Genomic DNA, 14,416 nt, shown 5'->3' with positions numbered 1-14,416 from the left:
ACTCGACCCTTTGAGCACCACTCGGCCCAGGACAAGCTTTCGCGGAGCTGTCAGATCGGCAGAGTCTAGCACCCGCCCTGCGTATATGCTCAGCGCCAACGAGATTGGCGGGGCTTCTACTCCGATGCAAGTAAGATCTTGCGGGCAATAGCAATGCCCGGGTCAAGCTAAGCCAGAATTGGAGCTGGCGCAGCCGCCAGCTACAACCTTCTCGGGCAAAACCAGGGGCCGGTAGTGGGAAACCGGGGTAAAGTAAAGCTCGAATCGTGGAAGCACGAGTAGAGCCAGTGGCAGCCTGGTCGCCAAAGCTGCGCATTTTTGCTCTCATCTTTGTTGACGCCGGCCATGCAATCAGCCGATTGCGCGTTGCAAGCTGCCAGTTCACTCTCAGCATCCTGTGCTCCTGTTTGCGATTATGCAGGTCTCGCCACACACTCGACGATGACGCATGCACCTAAACAGACTGCATTCGTGAGGGTTGCGAGACGGCCCGCTCACCCATCAGCGGATCAGCTGAAATCTCGAACAATGGAAGTTGTAGGGCTAAGACCATAAACATACTGCAGTTCGCCAACACCATCTTGGTGTCAATCAATCCTGGTTTGAGGCCCTCTCGGGTGTGTTCAACGAGGCATCTAGGCGGATGATAAATTGTGGTTCGGCTATGCAAATACTATGTTCAGGGTCGACAGATTCTGTCTGCACCATCTTGCTTATCAACACGAGCAAGCATCCTGCCAAGGGTCCGGCCATGGAACCGAACAACCCCGCAGCCGATATATTGATCATGCATGTCAGCAATCGACCGAGATGGGCCCTGTTGGCTCATCTTGCGAACAACCAGCCAGCCGAGGCCCATCAACGCCTGAAGGCTTACTGTAGGCTTCAAAGCACCAGCTCCCAAATGTTCAAACCCGAAGTTCTATTGGAAAGCGCCAGACGATGCCGCAAGTCGAGACGTGGGAAATGCAACTCTGTGCCTGCTTTGTTACAGTCGCCTCGGCAGCCGACCTCACTGCGTGGAGATTGTTCCCCAAGCTTTTCCGACAGCAATGGCTCGCACTTCCCGCTCCAACGAAACTGCTCATCGTCCTTCGCCTAGCCACATCGCCAGCCAGTGTGTATTACCTGTGGGCATCCCTAAAAGTCTTGTCATATTCCGACGCTGCCATCGTAGTAGATCAGGATGGCGTCCAGTCCTTAGCTAGATCCACATGGTTCGTATGCCGCAGCAACACGCAACGAGCAGGTCTCCAACACAGAAGCTAACGGCCAGGCCCGAAAGGCTCCTCGCAGCGGCCATGTACACATACGAACTGGCGAGGACCTTCCCGCCACGACCGCAAGACGTGGTTTACCACGTCGGCTGGATGGGCCTCACCTTCTCTCTGTACTGGTCTGCCATGAGTACGGATCCGGCCATCGCCACGCTGATGATCCGCAACGTGGCGGCATGCAGCTTCTTCAGCCTCGGGCTCAGCAGCGCCGTGCAGCTGGCCATGCTTATCATGGAGCGTCTGGGGCCGTGGACGCGTCCGCCGCTCAGGATGACACGGTGCTTCCGCGGACTGGTGTGGACGCTGGTGCTGAGCCGGCCAATGTCGTGGGCGGTGTACATCGTCACATACGAGGCGCTGTGGCGGATCACGGCGACGCTGGCCGACTTTGCGGTCATGACTGTGCTTACCATCGCGTTCCTCGGGCTGGTGGATCTGCACATACGCTGGTCGATGGGGTTGCTGCACAAGGAGTCGCAGCTGTGGAGGAACTAGCAACGCACTCGGTTTGGTGACTTTGACCTAGAGGTGCGGCCGTCTCGAGCTGGCAAGATCATTGTGCTGATGACATACTGGCTTGTTGTTATCGCCATGGCAATTGTAGTGTTGACTCGTGCTACGGGCATGTCGTGGAGTTCGCGACGCGCCGCTGTACTAGAAGCGCCACTCGCAGCAGACTGGTGACCTCTGGCGCCCGGCCAGTCAGCACCACGGTAGTCGCATCACCCTGGGCCACGGAGAAATAAAGCAAGCAGTCCGCGGTCCTGCCCTTTTCTGGGCTTGGCAGAATCGAGCGCTATTTCAAAGGAAGCATCATTGTCGCGCAGATATTGATCTATCTGGAGGTCCACCAAGTCGTGAAGGGCGAAGGACCCAAGAGAAGCATGGCGCTCTCCCGGACACGCCGGGCTCATCCGCCTCCAAACAGCGTTGGGGCCAAGGCAAACACCCCAGAGTCCCTGAAACGGCCGAGCCTTGGGCGGCCCAGACGCGCGCAGCCCAAGTGGTGGTGTGATGCCGCGCGCAGGTTCAGCTGGGTGGGCTATCTTTCGCGTAGAACCAACAACTGCAGGGGTGTACGCATGTCGTGTGGAGATGCAAAAAGGAACGCCTCGGCGCCTAAATGTCAGGGCAGCACCCACAAGGTTATCGTTGCATCCCCGTTGTCTCTGCTGTACGCTGCGTGGAGTGGAGAGTTGCGTTTGGCTCATATGAGTTCAAAGAAGCCGTCCTTGCGTCTCATTTCTAAACTCAGTCGACGTCGGGTAGCCCGTAGCGTTACACTGGCTGTGCGTGTGAATCCTTCTGCCTCATTGAGTCTCCAGGAGCTCCAGGAGGCAGCCCCTGCCTAGGCGCCCTGGTGATGTTGGTTGCTCCTTGTTGGCCTGCAGCGAAGCCCCGAACCAGGCACTTGCCCCCCTTTCCAATTCGAAACGCGGTAACGCGGTGTCAAGGGGCTTCAGCTCACCCTCATCACCTGCAGTTCTGCACCCACGGGCTGATACATGCGGGGCCTGTCTTGGTATCGATCAGCATACTTGCTGGGCTGCTTTGGCTGTATAAGAATCGAAAGACGGCCTGGTTGCGGTCGAAGGGATCCTCGTGTTCAGCTCAATCAACGACCGAATCCGTTCTTTATGCCGTTCTCAACTCACACCCGCCAACATGGACAAGTCTTTTCCCAGTCTGGGCGCCCTGAGCCAGCTCGCCTCGGAGCAGAAGCCTCTGATGGACACGATTGATGAGCTGCGGAGATATCAGATAGACAGAATCATCGACCTGCCGCAGATCATAGTCATCGGGGATCAATCGTCGGGCAAGAGCTCAGTGCTTGCTGCTATCTCCAGAATCCCATTCCCAGCCAAGGGTACCGTCTGCACCAGGTTCGCCATCGAGCTTGTGCTGCGGACAAGCTCCCGGTCCACCCTCGGTGCACACATTCACCGCACAGATGGCTCGGCCGTGGAGCTCCGCGCAGTAGCCGACACCAATTTCGACAATGGCCTGCTCGCCCAGATTATTGGGGACGCCGGGCAGAGAATGCGGGCACCTACCGGCTTCTCCGAAGACGTGCTCAGAGTCGAGATCTGCCGGCCGGACGTGCCGCATCTGACACTGATCGACCTCCCTGGCTTCTACCACTCGGAGAACGAGGAACAGTCGGCCGAGGGCCGGGAGCTGGTCGAGCGGCTGGCGGACAAGTACATGGCGAGGGATACGAGCATCATCCTCGCCATTGTGGCGGCCAGCAACGACATGATCCTCCAGTCCGTCCTCTCCAAGGTGCGCCGGCACGACAAGGGCGGCCGTCGCACACTCGGCATCATCACCAAGCCGGACCTGCTTCTGCCCGGCAGTCGTGGTGAGCTGATTGTGCGGCTGGCCCGCAACACACACCCGTCCCACGCACTCGAGCTCGGCTGGCACGTGCTCCGCAACCGCGACGAGGACGAGAAGGACGACTCGGACGACATCAGAGACGCCAAAGAACAAGAGCTGTGCGACAAGGCGCCCTGGAACTCGCTGAGGAGTGCAGACCGTGGGGTCGCCCGGCTGCGGACGAAGCTCAGCAACATCCTGCTCCGCCATATCCAGAAGAGCCTGCCAGATCTCGACGACAACATCCAGCGCAAGATCAGCGAGTACGACGTGCGGATCCGCCAGCTGGGCCCTCCGCGCGACAAACCCACCGAGATGCGCGCTTTCCTGGACAGAGTCGCCTCGCAGTACCAAAACATCTGTAGCCGCGCCTTGAGCGGCAACTACAGTCACGAGTTCTTTGGTGGTCTGTACCCTGATGACGAAGAGGATGGGCGTATCCGCAAGATCAGGGCCCTCGTGCGCGACCTCAACCGCGCCTACACATACATACTCGCCAGCAGGGGCTCGCGGCGTCGGGTAGTGTTTCCCGACGACCATGGGAAGCTGGGCGGTGATGCCGAATCAGATGGCGATGGGGGCACGAATGACTCTGACTCTGACTCTGACAGGTCCAGCGGCGATGGTGATACCGATGCGGCCGAGGAGGCTCAAGCCTTCATTGGAGGCTGGAGTGTCCACGCCTCGGGTGAGATATTGCGCCTTACCCAAGCTTACAAGTTCGACGAGCCAGAAAAGGTACCCGTGGCCAAGATGGCTCGAGAGCTGGAGCTGCTCGCGTCGAGGAATCAGGGCACAGAGCTACCTGGGTCTTCCAACGACAGCCTCGCGCTCAATCTGTTCCGGGACCAGATCACGCCCTGGAATGAGATTGCCAGCTTCCACGTCAGACATGTCACCTCGTTCGCCAGGGCCTTTGTGGAGAAGCTGTTGACGCATATCATTGACGAGCAGGATGGTGCGCCGTACCTCGCCATCGCACAGCACCTGGTGGACCCGTTCTTCGAGACCACCGCCGCGAATCTGCACGACAAAGTTGCGGAGTTGCTCTTCCATTACCAGGAGGGCCACCCACAGCCGTTTGACCCCGAGTTTGAGGCGCTGTATATAGATGCCAGGCGTCGCTCCACCGTTGATGCGGCAGTAGACATGCTCAAGGAGAAGCCATGGCTCTTGTCGGAAGAAGGTCGGGCGCTTCTGGCTGACCGCCTTCGCCAGGCGCAGGACAAGGTCCAGCCTGCACCCGCGGCACTGGATATCATCGCCAAGTGCCAGACCTATTACCAGGTAAGTGAACATCACTGCGACTCTGTGTGCCAAACCCCAGAACTCTGGCCAGTAGACTGACTGATGCCTTGGCTAGATCTCCATCTACTCCTTCATAAATAACGTCATCGTGCTCGCCCTCGAAAATTGTCTGATCAGGAAGTTGCCTTCAATCATCACGACCGAGATGGTCAGCAGAATGGAAGACGAGGAGCTCCGGCTGCTCGCGGCTGAGTCAGCAACTACCCAGCTCGACCGCGCCGAGCTGCAGCGAAACAACGAGGCGCTGAAGAAGGCAGCCAAAGCACTAAGGCCATACCGCACGCGCGGAGCCCATCGTAAGTCATCTGCACGCCGCCTGATCAAGCCTTTAGGACGATATTCCCATGAATCATGCGGGCAAACGCGCGACTAACTCTTGTATGACACTGCAGCGGCCCTTCCGATGTTTGTAAATGATGCTGTCAGTGAACTTCCTTCGCCAGACAAGAAAGGGGGCACAAAGACAGACTCATATATTTCTTCCACCTTTGGTCTGTCCGGTTCGAAGAAGGATCCTACGAACAAGGCCCAAACGCCAATTCTGCCACAGGGCTCCCACGTCAACCCGACAACGGACACCCAGACATCCCATGAAAGCGTTTCCCTAGGCCAAAAGCCCTTGCTACAGTCGCCATCACCGGTGGGGCTCAAGAATCATGAAAAGCCGAAGGACGACGATAATGCTAAGGCGAGCCACAAAATCCAGGTGTCGCTGCCATTGTTCCATAAAGAAACGGCAACGACCCCATCGATTTCATCCTCAGGTACATCTTCGGTGTCATCCTCGTCGAGTACCGTGGCAGCGAATCCCTTTTCTGGAACTCCTATTATCCGAGGCGAGCTGGTGTCGTCCAGCGGGCTGTCAAAGTCCACATATGGGCCGCGTGGATTTTCGTGGGACAAGGTATAGTCGATTTATAGCCCTCTTAAATGCTTCAAGCACCCGGATTCCCTTAGTTTATGAAATAGAATAGCTAGTTAATCAATGAAGGAATTACCTCTCTACAGACCAATAGTCCTCACCGATGGTGCAGGCCTTTCTCCACAAAGTTATCCGGATAGAGCTAAGCTTGCCAGCTGAACGGGACATGGGGCGGGATAAGAGGACGTGATGACCTGATTTCGTGCAGGTCATGCCTGTAGGGGTTGTTCCCTGGGTCTCTGGGGCCATTGTTACTTATAGAATAATACAGCCATTGACTTTGGGCTAATCATGGTGATAGTTTCAAACGTGGGATTTCTGAGCACCCCATTACAAGAGAGCCATGGCAAAAGCATGGCCAACAGCCTTGAATCAGCTTGATTGTTTGGTGTTTATCTGGGCCTGGCTGGGGAACTGTTGCTAGTGCGCACTATTTCTGGAGGGTCCATCCCGCAGTGGCTAATTGAGTCAGTCGTCGGAGAGGGCCCCGTTGTGGAACGTCGTACGAGCAGGGGTAAGACCAGGGGGTGGTCAGCCGTGTCAGCCAGGATTGATGACTCTTACCTGTCCGCACCTTGTCCGGCCCATCGTGGCCATGGCTGGAGCTAGAGATGAGGCTCTGAAGACCTTGGCGCCAAGGCAATCAACTCCTTTCCAACCCTATGGTCCGTCCCACATACGCTCAGTAAAGGCACTTGACGTTCGCGATGGCGACCTCTCAACTCGAAAGACTCCCCACCGAACTGCTCGACGCGATTCTTGAGCACCTCACCCGCCGCGGCCTCGCTCATTTGTCAGCCTGCAGCAAGACGCTGCGACGGCGTGTCGAGCCAACTCTGTACAGAGGTCTTGGCTCATGGAGAGAGTCGCGAGCGATTTCTTGGGGCCTTGCACGCGGGTATCAGACCGTGGTCATGAAAGCCATTACTTACGGAGGGGCAATTCCGCGCCGTTGCTGCTACGTCTTCCTGGAGCTCCTCAAAAAGCGGCTCTTGCGTGTCTTCAGGATGCTTTGGAAAAAGGGCTGCTGGTCGCCCAAGACCCCAACGTGGCACTACGGCAGCTGGCGGGGCGGCACCGTCTTCTTCAGCCCTCGGGTTAAGACCGACAATCATTGGCGCCTGTACTGCGATTACGGTTGCTTGGAGGGTGCTGGTATGGAGATGATCTCGTTGGCCTCCACGCCTGCATGCCGGCCGTTTATGAGGACCATGCTCGAATACCCGTCTACGTCAATGCACTGTGGCGGCGTCGCGATCGCAGACCTCTTCCTCGCAAACATTCTGCAAAGGCCAGACGCCACGTTCGACCTGGTGCACTACGTGCTCGACCACGGCGCGAATCCCTACCGCATGCAAGGCACCCACCACGCCAGCAGCTGCCCCCTGGTCATGGCCATGTTGAACAGGGCCGAGCCGGAGATCTTCGACCTCCTGCTCGCCCGCGGCGCCAGCATCCACGGCCGGCGCTTCCATCCTGGACCGGACAGGCCGTCGCACATCCCGATCTTCATGGCCGCCCATCTCATGGCCGATCTTGGCCTTGAACGATCCTGGATGCTCAAGTGTCTCAAGCACGGCGCCATGATCAACCACACAGCCTGCATACTGCACCAGCATCGTCGCGGGCGTGGCACAGACAAAACGGCCCAAAAGCACTACATCGCCTTCCCGATCTACGCATTCCTCGACTCATACAGCAAGTGGACATTGCAACCCCCTTCCCCGAAGATCGGACCCATTGACGGCATCAAATTCTGGCTGGACAGGGGGGTTGTGATCGGTGCAGACGGGATACCCGACTCTGGCGGCACGGCGCGGCCAATATATCGAGGGATCATGCTAAGACCGCTGGCGTGCTTCCTGATTGACAAATTTGGTATCGGTAAGCTTGCCGATGATGACTTCTTCGCGGTCATCAAGTATCTGGCAGGTTTCGGCGTGGACAGCAACCACGTTCTGGACATGCTGCGTGAGTCTCACGAGGAGTATCTGCAAGCGTCGGAAGTCGTGCAGCAACGGTGGGAGGAGGTATTGGGAATGGTTGGCTTTGATTATGGCTTATGGTCAGCGGCTATCGCGTCGGAGATCTGACAGGACTGACTAGCCTAGTCTTGAAGGAAGTCGACATAGGCAAAATGCCGAGACTGGACACCACCGTGCGCTGCCTGTTGGGGGCCACTCGGTTTATCTAGCATGGCGCCTGAAAAACAATTATGACAGTCGTAGCACTTCATTTGACTCTAATGGAAGCCTTTATATGTTTTGTTACTCTGCTATGCCCAGACATGGCTCTTTTACTCGCGTCGCTAGAAATGCGGACAGACAAGAGAGAGGGCAAGCCGGTTCTTCGGTCGCACTCAGCTGTGGCCATTATACTACACATACACAACGAAACCATGTATGCCCTTCACAAAATAATGAGCAAGCTATGAAACACAACTTAGAATGTTCAGGGAGATGCAGTGGACACTTTGCGGGCACAGAATGCAAATCTACCGCGGCCCGGTCCATAGGAGCCTATTCCCTGACAGGCGAGAGTTATTGATGTGAATCACGCCACAGCGGTTCCGAAACAAGGCCCCAAGTAGTAGTCCTTCCCATCCGAATCCCCGAGGTCAAGATCGGGGAAGCCTCGTGGGCACAAGCCCGAGGTGCAGGCACTTCTGAAGTTAGGCACGGTGCTGAAGATATCGCAAACACCGTCGCCAATTCTGAATTGCACGCAGTTGAGGTTTGCAAAACAAGCCAGGCAGCAGCTCCTTACAGCATCAGGTCCCGTCGCGTCTTGGCTGGAGGTGATCTGGATGCTAGAGCCGGAGATTTGTTGCTGGATTGGATTATCAAGATCGCCGTCGCAGGGGTCTGCGGTGGCCGTAGCAGTGGCAGTCTCAGTCTTTGTTTGAGTCACAGTATCGATGACGTCGTCCGTCTGTGTAGCAGTTGTTGTCTGAGACTCTGTGACGGTGGTGAGGGTATGTTCGGTTTGGGTGATGGTAGTAGTGGCGGTCTTGGTGGTCTCCGGGGCGGATAGGATTGGTCCGTCAATATAGCGGGTAAATGTGACAGTCTGAGTGATGGTATTTGCGGTCCCGGCTGTTTTGAACACCGTGTGGGTGACAGCGGGCAGATTCTTGGTGACGGTGACAGTTTTGGTGGCTGCAGGCTTGGAGGTGGTAAGGTAGCAAGCTATGACAATCTTCAGTACAGGTCAATCACCGTGGAAGGTCTGGCATTGACTTACAGCACGAGGATGGCACTTTATAAGCAGGTGCTCTCTTTTTCCGGCAGGTTTGTGGATCAGTAAAGGGGAGGGTGGCAGTGGCGGTTACGGTTCTGTGATGATGTTAGATCTGAACAGAGAATTAACTTGCACGAACCTACGTAGTGGCGCTTTCAGTGTTGGTGATGCAGTTGATTTCAATGAGGGTGATGGTGTGTAATTCAGTGGCTGTGGTACCACCAGTCAAAATGGTTGTGTCGACTTTTGTTGATGTCGCAGTAACCGTTATAGTCGGCGCGGTGGTTCTACTCATCAATTAGCCCGGCACAATTCGGATAATCGCTATCTTTTGACTTTGTCTTTGGATCGTATGGGGCGAGTAAGAGGGACATACGGGGTTCCAGTCGCGGTGATAGTCATGGAAACCTTGGTAGTTGTTGGTGGCGGCGCCAGAGTCTTGGTGGTCGTGCTCCCAACGCAATTGGTCTGAGTCGAGGTAACGGTCTTGGTGGGAAGCTGGCATGTCGCGACTTCAATGTTGTTCTCGGCTGACGACGAGCAAAATCAGTAAGGACAGTAGAACACGCTTGATCGACTGAGCCTCACCAAATAGCCGCTGACATTCGCTCGCAGCGCGGTTTGAAGTGCCCTTGCAGCAGGAAACAGCAGGACCCTTGCATGTCGGTGGCGCTGTGGCCGAGACAGCAGCGGTGAATAAGACGAGAATGGTTCCGAACTTCATCTTGGCTAACGAATGTATCAACCGTACAATAAAGACAACTGCTGTGAGACGGCGGACAGTTCTCGGGAGATGTCGCGCTTGTTTTTATTATTTACTCCTGCGCACCACTGCCTACCTACCCTGTTCCGCCCGCATCAGGACCTTTTTCTCCCGATCGTGGGGAACAACCTGAACAGGGCGGCTTGTTCCGGCACTAAGAGGGACCTAACAAACCTTCGTAAGCCCGTCACGGCCCTCTCTTAGCAGCCGTACAGCAGGCATTACGGTCTAGAGGCGGTGACAACTCCGATTGTAAATAGTCTTTGCTGAAAGTGGGGTGGACCCCCAGTCTGCGGACGCCCCGACCGCAGGCGACTGGTGGCTAGCTTCAAGTAGTTACTGTTTTTTGGGCAGTTGAGGACAAGTCACCAGGGCCCAGGAGCGCTGGCAATCTCGGGGCTCGGGTGGACCCCCTGTCTCGAGGCACCATCGCCGGCGCTGCCTGCTGGCGGTTCAGCTCCTTCCTTGCCCGTCCCTTAGTTTTAGCGGCCGTATGTGCATCACAGTGGAGCCCGAGACCGATCTCGTGCTTAATTCGATTGCAGGGTCTGCAGCTAAGCCCAGGCCTGGCCAACACCAGAACACGTAATCTGTAATGGGTGCTCGACCTCGCTCAGTCCCTTGCTCAGCTCAAAGCGGCAGCAAATTGAGCTCTAGGTAGGAATGGAAATGCATATATAGGGCACTCGAGCTCTAGCTCCAAATATATCGCTAATTATCCCGTAACCGACCACTTCATCATGCCGAAACTTCGTATATCCAAGACTCTGCAACCTCGTCAATTAACACGACAACTTTGCGTTCAGTTGACACGTTTCATGTGAACCCTCGATTCCCCTACAGCATATGACTGGGCAGCGATCGGTTGATTTTGCTCCTTACTGCCGTTGACAAGTCTGGTCCCCGCGGCACTGACATCCGACTCGTGCAAAAGCTTTGCCTTTGAGTTAGTTGCTCTCGACAGCCAAATCGGACGCCGGCTTGCCGAACACGGAGGGTTGTCGCGTGCTTGTAGCAAGGGTATGGTGAAATATATGCGCAGACTTGCTCTTCCGTGTTCTATTCGGGAACAGCATCTCCCAGACAAGAAGCTAGTTCGCCGAACGTATCAGGTCTACTTTATTCACCTCCTTCCATGGCAATAATGACGTTTAGATCCCGCATCTTGGAAGACTGGAAGAAAAGGAAGGTACCGAAGAGCAAGCTCTGCAACTAGGAACGGAGCGGCGAGTCAAGCACCACAGGAGCACGAAGATGCGTATCCAGGACGCTCAGCGCTGTGACGAGACGTCCCTAGCTTTAAACATTGCCCAATACCGAGTTCTACCATGCCCAGATGATACCGCCGTCGCTGATGGACTCAGCACCTTACAGTAAATATGACTGGTCCTGAATACTACCACCACCCAAAAGTCTGGTTAACGGATGGACGGAGCAGGCAGGGCGTGAGCCACGGGGCTCCAGTGGTCATTCCGAAGCGTGCTTTAGGCTCGTTTCGCATAGGGTCCAGCTCGTTGCGATCATTTCTGATCGAGTGTCTTAGTGATCCACAACGCTCTTGGTTATTTTCGTCTCCCATCAGTGGCCATTGATATTCTCGCCACGGACAGCAGGTTTGTTCAAACTGTGGAGGCCTGCCGTAAACTCTTCTGTCCCCGTCCCTGCTAATGCACGGGACCAACTGTGCATGCTGAGGCAGAGGCTTGAAAGAAAAGTCTTCACAGACCTGAAACATCAAAACCATCTCGAAATGCGTTTTTCCAGCGCATGATGTAACTCCAGCACGAAACGCCACGACGAGCAGGCAGAGGAACACGAGTGAAGGTGTGTGGTACAACTCCGCGGTGTAAGGTCTACATGATGGCACTCTTCTCTTCGGCTGCGAGCCGTCACTCCAGTGTGTGCCATAACTCAGCTCCCATATGTGCCTACCAAAAGCGTGGTCGAGTCCGTGCCACCACCAACATCAACGACGAGCACCTGGACGCTGACAAAGTCACCTCGAGCGCGGTCGCGAAGGACAACTATACTTTCTGTATCCAGGTCGAGTCTGATGCTTCAAGCATTTTCCAGTTGGTGAGTCCAAACAGGGCTGTATTTTCGTGTGTCCTCGTCCGAGTGGACACGAATCCCGAGCCTAAGCAGATTCAATCCCTGAGGGTTATTGTCCGCCCTACAGCGTAGATGAGCTCAAAGAGTTGTAACACCAATTCTCCGATTTCCGATTTGTTGCCCGCGCCCCAGCGAAGATGCATCTACGATCACTGAGTATGCCAGAAGATCACGTGTCTCTGGCCTTTCGTGAAGCTGAGAGCACATACGGCCTCCTCCCGGCCACGTGATGTAAACCAAGAAATGTCTCGTGTCCCCTTGGACCTGGGATGATGTTGTCTCGTCTCCCTTGGCTCATTTCCGTGTCGCACCCGAGCCTGACACAGGCTTCAGCGCAGGTACGACGGCCTCCATGTGGTGGCTTGTCCCGAGAAATCGGTTGAGATGGGAGTCTCGAATGAGTGGCATTGTTCCATTTGTCTTTTGGCGTGGCGGGCAGCTGTTCTTTGAGGCTGGGTGGCATAGGATGGCAATGGAATTTGAGAAAGATGACAAGACAAGGTCCAGCTGAGGGAGAACTTGCCACGTGCCTCTGGCGGGTGATGTCCGCATCAAGAGAACCACAGAGACATGGGCTGGCCAAGTAGGTACATTCAGCTTGATCCAGGAGGAACAGCATGCATGTCTGTTGACAGAACACCACAGCCTCAGGACTAAAGATGTCATGTGACTGCACTGCCCAACTTCAGCGCGCTTGTACGGGGTTCGCCGGAGTCTCGGCCTGGAATCACCTTGACAGCTGAGCCTGCGCAGGTTCCCGCAGATTGATCTGGCCCTTGATTCAAGAGCGACACTTCTGCACTGCCATCGTCCCTTCCTTCATGCAGGGTGATCAGGGATCGCGCTTCCCACGGCAGGCAACAGACAGGAGTCAGAAGCCTGAGAGACATTCCCAAGAGGGTTAAGCCCATGAGTCTTTTGTGATGAAGGCCCGTGCAGCATCTGCACGTGGCTTGCGGCAATCGGAAGGTGACGGCAAAGGGCTGAGTCCGACCTGAGATCCGGGCCTGGCAACCGAATGAGGCTGAGCCTAGGCCTCATACAGCTTACGGTCTACGACGATCGTTATATGAGTCGGGTAGCATTAGGTAGATGTCACATTCTTCTATAGCACAAGGCTGACTGGAGAACGGCCTCGCCAGACACTGCTCTTCAGCTAGTGATATCGTTTGGTTGCAGACTTGCATGTGGTTCATGCTAGCCATGACCCCTGAATCATGGTTCTAGGCGTGTGCTGCCGTTGATCGATGCCAGTCGTGCAATCGCTGCAGCTGGAGAACTTGCTATTTTATCTCAATTACACGTGGTGCTCATTACAAACGATCCTGTCACTATGGGTCCAGGCCTGCGCTTTGCTTTTTCCTCATTCCAGTCTGGACAGCTTATCGGACAGGCTATGGTGGTTCATGCGAGCCGCGCTATCGGGCTCACAACACCGTGTTCAGTCTCATGGAGGACGGGCCCCCAAAGCCTTTCCTTCTCGGAGCCGAGCATTGTTCTTCTCGAAAGCAAAAAGAAACCCTTGAGAAGAGCAACTCGGATGCTGTGTCCAGTTTTGGCCATCGCGCCTCCTGATTGGGATGTCTTCGTCGCCTTGCTGCCGGCTTGGCAATCGACTATTGCGCTGATCCGCGAACTTGGTTGCTTCTGCGGAGCATAGGCCGTCCAGGAGTATTGGCCACGAGTTTGGTTGTCCAGCATGGGATATTTCCGCCCAGTCTGGGCTGTGAGTGTGTATTGTCTTTACAACTTTCCTCCGCTGATATCTGCCCCTACAAAGGGTGAGAGGGTCTCGGCAGCTCGCTTTAATTCCACACCGCTAATTTATGCCGGTGCTTGACCAGGCCGGCATGGCCCCCAAGGTCGTGTGGAATTTAAACAATAGCTTTAAACTCAGCCCTTGCCCCCTGAGCCGCTTCCTGACTTCCGATGAGCTTGTTTGGTGGGTGCCGCATGCCCGAGACTTGGTGGCCTCTACGTGGCTATGATGGAATCAGCAGGGCGGGAGAGACAGTGCCTCAAGCCACCATTCACAGAGGTGGTTGTGTGTGTGTGTCCTTGAGCCGATGCGGCTCAACGGGGTACTGAAGTATCCCTGGGAACCAGGCCTCTAACCTCACCACAGCTTGTCATGCAGAGGAGCGTGCCTGGCTGGTGGCTGGGGGGCTGGGAGACATGCATGCTCCCATTGGCTCAGCTTGGTCTGGACCTTGGCGCCATCCTGGCTGGCTGGCTCACTCCCACTCAGCCTTTGTGAGTGTTCACCAATATTGGATTCAAGACTCGCAGCACCTTGTCAAGCCACAAGTACTGAGAAAGATGGAAGACACTCAGCTGAGCTCATGTTGGGAGCCAACATCTCCAGCACCATCTTGCAGCTTTGGCCCATCTCCACGGAAGCCGTGTTGGTGCAGG

The 14,416-nt window shown here is 55.7% G+C and overlaps 3 protein-coding genes across 3 annotated transcripts; 2 read left to right on the top strand and 1 right to left on the bottom strand.

Annotated features, from left to right (window-relative positions):
• Window positions 1–1,301: 1,301 nt before the first annotated feature.
• Window positions 1,302–5,885, top strand: B0I36DRAFT_388315 (uncharacterized protein; the record flags this gene model as incomplete). Its single annotated transcript, XM_046161237.1, has 5 exons — window positions 1,302–1,706; window positions 2,952–4,943; window positions 5,020–5,260; window positions 5,357–5,591; window positions 5,696–5,885. 5 exons carry the CDS (start codon window positions 1,302–1,304, stop codon window positions 5,883–5,885), a joined length of 3,063 nt encoding a protein of 1,020 aa, XP_046006286.1.
• Window positions 5,886–6,506: 621 nt separating this feature from the next.
• Window positions 6,507–8,139, top strand: B0I36DRAFT_335172 (uncharacterized protein). Its single transcript, XM_046155432.1, has one exon. The coding sequence runs from the start codon at window positions 6,594–6,596 to the stop codon at window positions 7,977–7,979; it is 1,386 nt and encodes a 461-aa protein (XP_046006285.1). The 5' UTR covers window positions 6,507–6,593; the 3' UTR covers window positions 7,980–8,139.
• Window positions 8,140–8,439: 300 nt separating this feature from the next.
• On the bottom strand, window positions 8,440–9,850 carry B0I36DRAFT_377418 (uncharacterized protein; the record flags this gene model as incomplete). The annotated part of the gene is made up of 5 exons (XM_046160559.1): window positions 8,440–9,074; window positions 9,130–9,221; window positions 9,270–9,413; window positions 9,503–9,656; window positions 9,715–9,850. 5 exons carry the CDS (start codon window positions 9,848–9,850, stop codon window positions 8,440–8,442), a joined length of 1,161 nt encoding a protein of 386 aa, XP_046006284.1.
• Between the last annotated feature and the right edge of the window lie 4,566 nt (window positions 9,851–14,416).

This window comes from Microdochium trichocladiopsis (genome assembly GCF_020744255.1).
Source record: "Microdochium trichocladiopsis strain MPI-CAGE-CH-0230 chromosome Unknown B0I36scaffold_11, whole genome shotgun sequence".
In the NCBI taxonomy this organism is placed as follows: Eukaryota; Fungi; Ascomycota; class Sordariomycetes; order Xylariales; family Microdochiaceae; genus Microdochium; species Microdochium trichocladiopsis.
The sequence above is the reverse complement of the archived record's forward strand: the minus strand, read 5'-3'. Positions and strand labels throughout refer to the sequence as shown.

Bases quoted from the DNA above. Each gene is read 5' to 3' on its own strand.
- B0I36DRAFT_335172 (XM_046155432.1), top strand. From the start codon at position 6,594: ATGGCGACCTCTCAACTCGAAAGACTCCCCACCGAACTGCTCGACGCG.